Raw genomic sequence first — 10,616 nt, 5'->3', positions numbered from 1 at the left:
GAGGATTTCATGTAGCACATTTTTAACGGTAGTCGCTGTGTCCTCTCTCTCTCTATCAATATCCTTGACATTTGAGGCTCTCTCTCTCTCTCTCTCTCTCTCTCTCTCTCTCTCTCTCTCTCTCTGGGCTGTTTGAATATCTTTAATTCATACCTTTGTTAGCTCTCTCTCCCTCTCTCTCTATACCTATCTATCTCTCTATATCTATCTATCTATCTATCTATCTATCTATCTCTCTCTCTATATATCTCTTTCTCTGGGATGTTTAAATGAAGCTCTCTCTCTCTCTCTCATTTTCCCGACAGATCCACACCACGTCTAGGCCTAAGGCTCACGAAAACTTGTGACCTATTCGTAGTCTTGAAATAGCTTCGTGTGTGTGTGTGTGTGTGACGTCACGGGAATCGGGAATCAATTCCCGAATGCCTGTATTGATCCCCCCCTCTCTCTCTCTCTCTCTCTCTCTCTCTCTCTCTCTCTCTCTCTCTCTCTCAAAAGGAGGTTACGAGCCAGGAAGGTGTGAAAAATAGTGGGCTAAACTTAACACCCTCCCCAAATACGACACCTGTCTCTCTCTCTCTCTCTCTCTCTCTCTCTCTCTCTGAGAATGCGTTTGGAAGATTAGGAATAAGAGGGAGAGAGAAATTAAATAAAGAGATGGAATGAGAGAGAGAGAGAAATTAAATAAAGAGATGGAAGGAGGGAGAGAGAGAGAGAGATTAAATAAAGAGATGGAAGGAGGGAGAGAGAGAGAGAGATTAAATAAAGAGATGGAAGGAGAGAGAGAGAAATTAAATAAAGAGATGGAAGGAGGGAGAGAGAAAAAAATAAAGAGATGTAAGGAGAGAGAGAGAGAGGGTTTCAGATAAAAAAGAAAACGAGAGAGAGAGAGAGAAATTAGATAAAGAGATGGTGGGAATGAGAGAGAGAGAGAGAGATAAATTACGGAGGAGAAAAAGTGATTAGGAGAGAGAGAGAGAGAAAGAGAGACACTAGGCACGGTGCCATACGCCAATTGAATTACGTGCAGTCAAAATAGCACCCTCTCTCTCTCTCTCTCTCCTCCTTCCTTCCGGGGTTCATATAGATGTGTGGAATGGAGCCAGCGAGAGAGAGAGAGAGAAAGATTGTGTGTGGGGGCGTTTGATAATTCAGAGGCTGCTAAGACTAAGGTTGGATAACCCCCCTCTCTCTCTCTCTCTCTCTCTCTCTCTCTCTCTCTCTCTCTCTCTCTTTGAACAGAGATAAAAAGTGAACACACGATATCGTCTCCTCTTTTAGGATGGACTAGCAAATCTTCAAGGCATCCTAATCCTCGTAACTCTCTCTCTCTCTCTCTCTCTCTCTATTGTCTTCTCTTAGGATAGACAAGCAAGTCTTTGAGACATCCTCATCCTTGTAACTCTCTCTTTCTCTCTCTCTCAGGGACGGGCACCTTCGGGCGGGTATGCCTCTGCAGGGACAAGGTGACCTCCGGATACCTGGCCATGAAGATCCTGGCCATCGCGGACGTCATCCGGCTGAAGCAGGTGGAGCACGTCAAGAACGAGAAGGAGGTCCTCAGGGCAGTGTCTCACCCGTTTATCATCCGCATGTGAGTGAATTTCCTGTTTGGGGGAGGGGGAGGCTGGTCTTCTAAAAAGGTGGCCCCTGATTGGCTGATATTGGCTCTCTTGACCCTAACCTTGTTTCCTGATTGGTTAATATAAAAGCTAATCCTGTCCCCTGATTGGTCGATATGAGTTAACTTTGTCCCCTGATTGGCTAATATAAAAGCTAATCCTGTCCCCTGATTGGCTAATATAAAAGCTGATCCTGTCACCAGATTGGTTGATATGAGTTAACTTTGTCCCCTGATTGGCTAATATAAAAGCTAATCCTGTCCCCTGATTGGTCGATATGAGTTAACTTTGTCCCCTGATTGGTCGATATGAGTTAAAGTTCTCCCCTTATTGGCTAATGTAAAAGCTGATCCTGTCCCCTGATTGGTCGACATGAGTTAACTTTGTCCCTTGATTGGCTAATATATAAGCTGATCCTGTCTCCTGATTGGTTGATATGAGTTAACCTTGTCCCCTGATTGACTGGCTTGTCCCTAACCTTGTTTCTTGATTGGGCCAATATAAACCTTGGTCCCTGATTGGCTAATATAAACCTCACCTTGTTCCCTGATTGGCTGATACAATAAACCTTGTTCCCGATTGGCTAATACAACGCCAACCTAGGCACCCCGCCCCCCGATTGGTCGGTTCACCTCTGTCCCTTCCTTTCCTTCCTCAGGTACTGGCATCACAGGGACGATCGGTTCCTGTACATGCTCTTCGAGTACGTCTGCGGCGGAGAGCTCTTCTCCTACCTCAGGAATGCCGGGAAGTTTCCCACCACCACAGGTATGGGGACTGGTGGTTGGAGGTTGGTGGGGCTGTCAGTCCCCCCAGTTGCTTCGTATCAATTCTAAAGTTAAATCCTAAAATTTATGTTAATTCTCAAGTTAAATCCTAAAAATCATGTCAATTCTGAAGTTAAATCCTAAATCATGCCAATTCTCAAGTTATTCCTAACATTATAGTCAGTTATGGAGTTATTTCCATCAATTCCAAAGTTAAACCCTAAAAAATATGTTATTTCCTGAAGTTATTCTATATAGAATTTGTCAGTTCTCGAGTAATTTGCTATAACTTGCTGTCAATTCTCAAGTTATTATGGAATTACTGTCAAATCTCAAGTTATTTCTGTCAATTCTCAAGTTATTTTCAATTATTTCTGTCAGTAAAATCTCATGGTATATTATATACGTAGAATTACTGTTAAACAAAGACATTTTTTAATTATCAAATCTCAGCGTCTTTTAATTATCAAACCTCAAGTTAGGTAATTTCTAATATTTGTCATTTCTCAAGTTATTTTAGACATAATTTGCCAATTCTCAAGTTATTTGTCAAATCTCAAGTCATTCTCATAAACTATTGTGTTGAGACCTCAAGTTATTTACACCTATTCTCAAGTTGTTTTTATGGAGTCAGTGTCAGTTCTCAAGTAATTAATCCCACCCGCCCCTTCCTCCCCCACACTCCCGCAGCGCTGTTCTACGCGGGGGAGATCGTGAGCGCCCTGGAGTACCTCCACTCGCTCTCCGTCGTCTACCGAGACCTGAAGCCCGAGAACCTCCTCTTGGACAAAGACGGCCACCTCAAGATCACCGACTTCGGCTTCGCCAAGAAGCTGACCGACAGGTCAGTTGGGATCGAACCCGGTCACTTGTGGAGAAGGATGAGGGTTAGGATGAAGAGGAGGTTGACGAGTTAAAGGATGAGTGTAGGATGAAGAGGAGGATGGGGGTGGGGGATGACCATGTCCATCTGTTATTCGCGGGAAATTCGCATACTCGCTGTATTTTTCTATGAGAAATATCCACAAATCTTTTTTTTTTATATTTCATCATAAAATTCACTTTTTATGATAAAACTATTTAAGACATTCAGGTATAAACATTTTTAGTGGGGTTTTCTCGAGTCTTAACTAACAAAATAGGCAGTTTTAAGCATTCTTACAGGGGTTCCAACTGTTTACGGGTTCTAGCTATTCGCGGGAAGGGGCGTTGTTGTCTGGTATGTATGCCCAGCAAATACGGGGGGGAACACTGTCTTGTGTTTTCCAACAATAACTTTTCATCAAAGCATCGGATAAAGGTGAGTTGGCAAGCGTAGAACCCTACCTAATTCCTGTGACATATGAGTCATTGACAGTAACAGAGGCCACAACATATTGTTTTCTTTAAACGGCTTTCTTCGTCCTAATGTTTGGAAGTCCTGTGCGTCGTCACGTGTGTCTCGTTAAAGTTTTTACTCGAAAAGGTGAGGTTCAACCGTCCGCAAAACCGGTTGATGTGAATCGGGGACATCAGTGTAGCGTATACCCCGCTATACCTCGTCGAATGGTTGTATGACTTACGGTTAAATGCCATTTTACCCATCCTGGGCCATACAAAATTTTTTAGGGAAAATTAATGTGCTGTATGACGATATATAAATTTTTTTAAATAATTATATTTTTAATTAATCTATAGATAAGGGGAGGTGGCTCTGTGCCACAGACGCGTCATATAGCACCGCTCGTTTGAAAGAGTCTGAGTAAAGAAAGAGGTCGGTCTTTTTCTACGAGCAAAAGGCTTAATCAAGCACATCTGCCAGTTCGGTGTACAATCCCAAATTAACGCGGAAATCCGTACGTCGGTTTTGAAGTTGATTGCGGAAAACCCGTTCAACAATTATCCGTAAAGCGCAAACGATACGAATATGAAAAAAATGGAGGAATTCCAAGCTAGCAGCCAAGTCCGCTCACTTTCCCCCAAAATGGGCAGAGCTTCGTCTACCTCGGTGAGTTGCCGTAATGAGCAAGGTACTACCACATCAGCTACATAGTTACCCCAGGTGGGAGGCAACCCATGCCACCCCCCCACCCACCCCCAGCCCCAACAGTTGCGATGAAACCTCCTTAGAATAATAATGATAATCAAAAGTTATTGCCAAAAAAACAGTGTTCCTGTTTACCAGGTCATTTTGTTAAGGGTGTTTACTAGGTCATTTGTTAGACTTTACCAGGTTATCTCTCCTCTACATCAACAGGACCTTAAGACCTGGTATTTAATCAATAAACTATTTATCGTGACCTGGTACTTTAATTGTTAGCCTTATCATTATGGTGACCTGTAAATTGTTAGAGAGTTTCCTATAACCAGGTTATTTGTTAAGACTGTTTCCCAGGTCACTTGTCAAGGCTTTTCCAGGTTATTTGTCAAGGTTTTACCAGGTCATCTTTCTTATTTTGGCAGGACCTTAGACCTGGTGATCAGTAAAATCAATCTGGTAATGGCTAGTTACTTTACCAGGTCAATTGCTAGACTTTCTGTGACTTGGTAATCCTTAGACTGTATATCAGGTTATCTGTTAAGACTCTACCAGGTCATTTGTTAAGACTATTTTATGACCTGATAATTGTTAAGACGCTTCACCAGGTCATTTCTTAGACTTTATCAGAGAGAGACTTTACCAGGTCAATCGGGTCACCTCTCCTCTTTTTTTCGGCAGGACCTGGACCCTGTGTGGGACGCCGGAGTACCTGGCACCCGAGATCATCCAGAGTAAGGGTCACAACAAGGCAGTCGACTGGTGGGCCTTAGGTCGGTCTCAAAAGACTCTCTATATAAAATATGTAAAATATAGAGTATATTTTGTTGAATGTTCTTAAGATATTCATTTTAAAAGACATCTTTGTTAATCTTCAAATGTTTATTCTAAAATACTTCAAAAGACACTAAAATATATAAAACATAAAGAATATATTTTATATATTTTGTTAAATGTTCTTAAAATATTCAATTTTAAATACTACAATATATATATATATATATATATATATATATATATATATATTATATATATATATATATATATATATATATATATATATCTTATATCTTCAAATATTTATTCTAAAAATACTTCAAAAGACACTATAAAATATAGAAAATATAAAGAATATATTTTATATTGTTAAATGTTCCCAAAATATTTATACTGAAACACTATAAAATATCTACATATATTTTTGCCTGTTCTTTGCTAAACATTCTTTTAATACCTAGTGTAAAAAGACTATGAAATATCTCCTTGTTAAATAATCTTCAAAATTTTATTATTCTAAAATACTATAAAATATAAGATATATATATACATATTAGTCTATTCTCTAGATAATCATTTCTTATGGGTTCTACAATGCTATAGAATAATATATATAGATATTTTTGTGTATTCTTTTAATATTTATTTGAATATTCATTATAAAATACCATAAAATATAATGTAGTAATATATTTTTGCTTATTCTTTGTTTAGTATTTGTGTGTATATATATATATATATATATATATATATATATATATATATATATATATATATATATATATATATATTCTTTGGAAAATACCCTTAAAGTATGTCAGATACATAAACCATGTAAAATACTTGAAACATTCTAAATATCCTTAAAAATGCAAAATACATAAGATATGCAAAATACTTAAGATATGCAAAATACATAAGATGTGTGAAATACTTGAGATATTCCAAAAATATTTAAGATATGTAAAATACTTAAAATATGTAAAATACTTGAATATCCAAAAAATAAAAATATGTAAAATACTTTAAATATGTAAAATACTTAATATTTGCAAAATACTTAAAATATGTAAAATACTTAAAATATTCCAAAAATACTTGATATGCAAAATATGTAAGGTATGTAAAATACTTAAAATATTCCAAAAATTCTCAAAATATGTACAATACATAAAATTGTAAAATACTTAAAATATTCTAAAACTACATAAAATATGTAAAATACTTTAAATATTCCAAAAATACTTAAGATATGCAAAACACATAAGATGTGTGAAATACTTGAAATATTCTAAAAATACTTAAGATATGTAAAATACTTAAAACATTCCAAAAATATTTAAAATGATTAAAATATGTAAGATAGTTAAAATATGTAAAATACACCAAATACTCCAAAGTGGAACCTCCGGCAGGGATCCTGATCTACGAGATGCTGGCGGGGCATCCCCCCTTCTTCGACGACAACCCCTTCGGCATCTACGAGAAGATCCTGGGCGGCCGGGTGGAGTGGCCGCGCCACCTGGACCCGGCGGCCAAGGACCTGGTCAAGAAGCTCCTCACCCCCGACCGTACAAAGCGACTCGGTAACATGAAGGTCAGTGGGGTGACCTGGGACCTGGTGATTGGTTGGGTCTTTGTGACCTGTTGAGGATGAATGTTGATTATGATTGGTTGATTCTGCAAGACGTGGTGAGTATGGATGCCGATTCTGATTGGTTGAATCCATATGGCCTGGTGGCTTCTGTGATTGGGTGATTCTGTAATACCTGGTGATTGGTTGGGTCTCTATGACCTGGTGTGGATGGATGTTGATTCTGTAAGACCTGGCGAAGAAGAAGGTCGGTCGGTCGGCAGCATGGGGAGACCCGGTGAGGACCTGGCTCCTGGTTGGCTAGCGGTCGTGCGAGGCTCTTGTCTGTCTGTCTGCTACCGACCGGCCGGTCGTGACCCGTATAACCCCGTGACCTGGTCCTTTTCAGAACGGCGCCGAGGATGTCAAGAAGCACAGGTTCTTCAAGAATGTCGACTGGGACGACGTCTACCACAGGAAGATGAAGGTGGGTGGCCCCTCCTTGCATCCTGTTTACTCTAGAGTAAATAGAGTAAGGATACCTGTTTACTCTAGAGTAAATAGATTAAGGACCCCTAGTTTATTCCACAGTAGATATATTAAGGATCTGTTTACTCTAGAGTTAATCGCGTAAGGGTCTCTATTGCTCTATTACTCTAACTGTTTCTCTCCCACTCGTCCTCTCGTACTCTCACTTATAATATTATACTCTCTCTCTCTCTCAAGCTCTTACTCTGACTCTCACTCTCTTACTTCTCCCCCCCCTCCACCTCCAGGCTCCACTGGTGCCCAAAGTGAGCTACGAGGGCGACACCCGGAACTTCGACGACTACCCAGAGAACGACTGGAGATCGTCCGAGGGTGTCTCCCAGGCCCAGCTGGCGCTCTTCCGCGACTTCTGACCTGCGATGAGATGAACTGCAGTCATGACCTATGATGACCTATAATATAATAAGATGACTTACAATGACCTGCAACATGCGGACGATGACCAACGATGACCAAAAGTGGCCCGTGACATCCTTATGATGATTTCTGACTTGTGATGACACCTGCGATGACCAATCATGACCTGTTACCTGCAATACTCTGACTTACAATGACTTGTGTGCTATGGTGACTTATGACCTACAATGACCTGTGATCTACGATGACATATGACCTGTGCCTGCGACCTATGATGACATTATAATTTGTATATATAGTTTTATTTAATTTTTAATGTACAGTTTGTTGATTTAGTTTGTACATACGTATGTGCGTGCGTACGTACGTTGTTCCCAGGATGACTGTGAATATAGTGGTCCGTCCGTACACGAATAGTGCGTATGTTTGTACGTATGTAATACGTACATACACAAATATGCAAGTAATACATATGTATATAATGTACTTGAGTATGCATACATATGTATATATTAAACTATGTACAATTGCACATACGTACATGTATAGATTATGTACGTAAGTACATACATACATTCATACGTAATAAAATGCCTGTATTTTTACACACTTAAAGACGTACGTATGTATACATACATACATATTAAACTATGTACAATTGCGCATACGTCCATGTACAGATAATATATGTAAGTGCATACGTACATTATTACGCAATAAAATGCTTTTATTTTTACACTTAAATACATATGTATTTATATATACGTACATATTAAACCATGTACAATTGCACATACATACACACATGTACAGATAATATATGTAAGTACATACGTACATTATTAAACAATAAAAGGCTTGTGTTTTTACACAGGTATGTACGTACGTATGTATACATACGTACACATTCAAATATGTACAGTTGAGCATACGTATAAACTGTATGTACATACGTTCATTATTATGCAATAAAATAATTGTATTTTTACACACTTGAACACATACATATGTGTATTTGTATACATAATCAATGTACAACGGTACGTATGTACACGTGTGTTTATATATATATATACACACACATACATTTGTACGTTTGTACGTATATATACATCACATGTAAATACGACGTATGTTTTTGTATTTTAGGCAAATTTGAATCAATGTAGCAGAGTAGTCGAGAGGAAACTGGCTGTGATGATAAATAAATACATAAAAGAAAACTTGTCTTTTATATTATATATATATATATATATATAGATATATAAAGTACGATATGAAATATAAAATATTCTATAAAACTGGAACATTTTATAAAATATCGTTCAAAATATCTCTGAGTTCGTCCTACATTATTTTTTAAATTTTGTTACTTATTGTATTTTATTTTTTTATTTTGTGTTTTTACAAATGATATAGAATATTTTATAAAATATCTATAAAATGTTATAAAGTATTTGTGTTGGATTTGTCAGTTTATTATTTTTCTAATTTATTTGTGTCTTGAATGTTTGTTTATTTTGTTTTCTATAAAATACATAAAATATTTATAAAATACTATTGTCTTTTTATTATTTCAAATTCTTTCGTTGACTGCATTTTGCTTATTTGTCTTTTATATAAAATTCAAAGCATAAAACATTTATAAAATGTGATTTCATTTTGAGAGAAAAAATAGATCAAAAATTTTATTTATAAAATAAATTATAAAATATTTTTTATAAAATAAATCTAAAAAATTATAAATAAATTATAAATATTTTTTATAAAATAAGTCTATAAGATATTTTTTTTATAAAATAAATCTATAAAATATTTTTTATAAAATAAATCTCTAAAATATTTTTTTTTTTTATAGAATAAATCTATAAAATATTTTTTAGAAAATAAATCTATAAAATATATTTTTTTTAGATTATGTTAATTGTTGCATGATTGAGGAGGAGGAGAAATTGAGGAAAAAATGAAATTCATTCTCTCTCTCTCCTTCCTTCTGCTTCTCTTCTTCCATTCCCCTGCCTACCCCCCCTTCTCTCTCGCTCCTCCTTAAAAAAATTAATTCTATCTCTCTCTCTCTCTCCTGCTTCTCTTCTTCCACCCCCCCCCTCTCTCTCTCTTTCATTCTCTCTCTCACCTACTTAAAAAAAATTCATTCTCTCCTCTCTCTCTCTCTCTCTTCTCTTCTCCTTAAAAAATTAATTCATTCTCTCTCGCCCATACAAAATTTAGATCAATACAATAAATATAAAATTTTAGATCAATACAATAAATACAAAATTCAGATCAACCTTGTAGGATATAATAAATAAATCATTTCCTTAGTATAACCACAACAAGGAAAGGACGAATATCAGAGGATCCCCTAAATTTAACTAGGAAAGCTAAACACCTTATCAAAGAAAGAGGAAATAACAGTAATTAATAAATACTAATATTAATTTAAAGGAAGATAATTATTAAGTAAAACTAGAGGACAATTATTAAGTCCTACCTATTACCACAAAACTAAATACAAATACGTAAAACCTCATCTATTTACATCACCCGTGCATCTGATGTCTAGGCCCGTCCCATACGACGACGCTCCTGATTGGCTGCTGTTGATAAACCAATCACAGGGCTGGAAACTCTCCTGCGAGCAACAAACAGTACAGGACTGAAATCCAAATTGTGGTCCCAAGAACTAATAAATAAAAAAAAATACGTACCAATTCTTTGGCTTGTATGTACCATTGTTGGGCTGCTTTGTACCGGCTCCTGTGTACCACTGCTTTGGTTTGTATGTACCATTTTTGGGCTGCTTTGTACCGGCTCCTATGTATCACTGCTTTGGCTTGTATGTACCAAACAAGGCTGCTATGTACCACATACCAAGTAGGGAGATAAAATATGTATTGTAAAAAAAAAAAGAAGGAAAAACATGATATAAAAGGGATGGTACAAAGCAGCCAACG

General features: G+C 36.8%; 1 protein-coding gene across 1 annotated transcript in view; it reads left to right on the top strand.

Moving 5' to 3' along the window:
• The window catches only part of LOC135213713 (cAMP-dependent protein kinase catalytic subunit 3-like), a 10,177-nt gene extending 1,021 nt beyond the window's left edge, over nt 1–9,156 (top strand). The window contains exons 2-8 of the mRNA XM_064247823.1: nt 1,426–1,594; nt 2,281–2,390; nt 3,080–3,233; nt 5,088–5,179; nt 6,599–6,780; nt 7,166–7,243; nt 7,533–9,156. Coding sequence (XP_064103893.1) covers nt 1,426–1,594; nt 2,281–2,390; nt 3,080–3,233; nt 5,088–5,179; nt 6,599–6,780; nt 7,166–7,243; nt 7,533–7,658 — 911 coding nt within the window. The 3' untranslated portion in view covers nt 7,659–9,156. The remainder of the gene's footprint in view (nt 1–1,425; nt 1,595–2,280; nt 2,391–3,079; nt 3,234–5,087; nt 5,180–6,598; nt 6,781–7,165; nt 7,244–7,532) is intronic.
• The last annotated feature ends 1,460 nt before the right edge of the window (nt 9,157–10,616 follow it).

This window comes from Macrobrachium nipponense, chromosome 43 (genome assembly GCF_015104395.2).
Source record: "Macrobrachium nipponense isolate FS-2020 chromosome 43, ASM1510439v2, whole genome shotgun sequence".
In the NCBI taxonomy this organism is placed as follows: domain Eukaryota; kingdom Metazoa; phylum Arthropoda; class Malacostraca; order Decapoda; family Palaemonidae; genus Macrobrachium; species Macrobrachium nipponense.
This window is presented reverse-complemented; position numbering and strand designations above follow the sequence as displayed.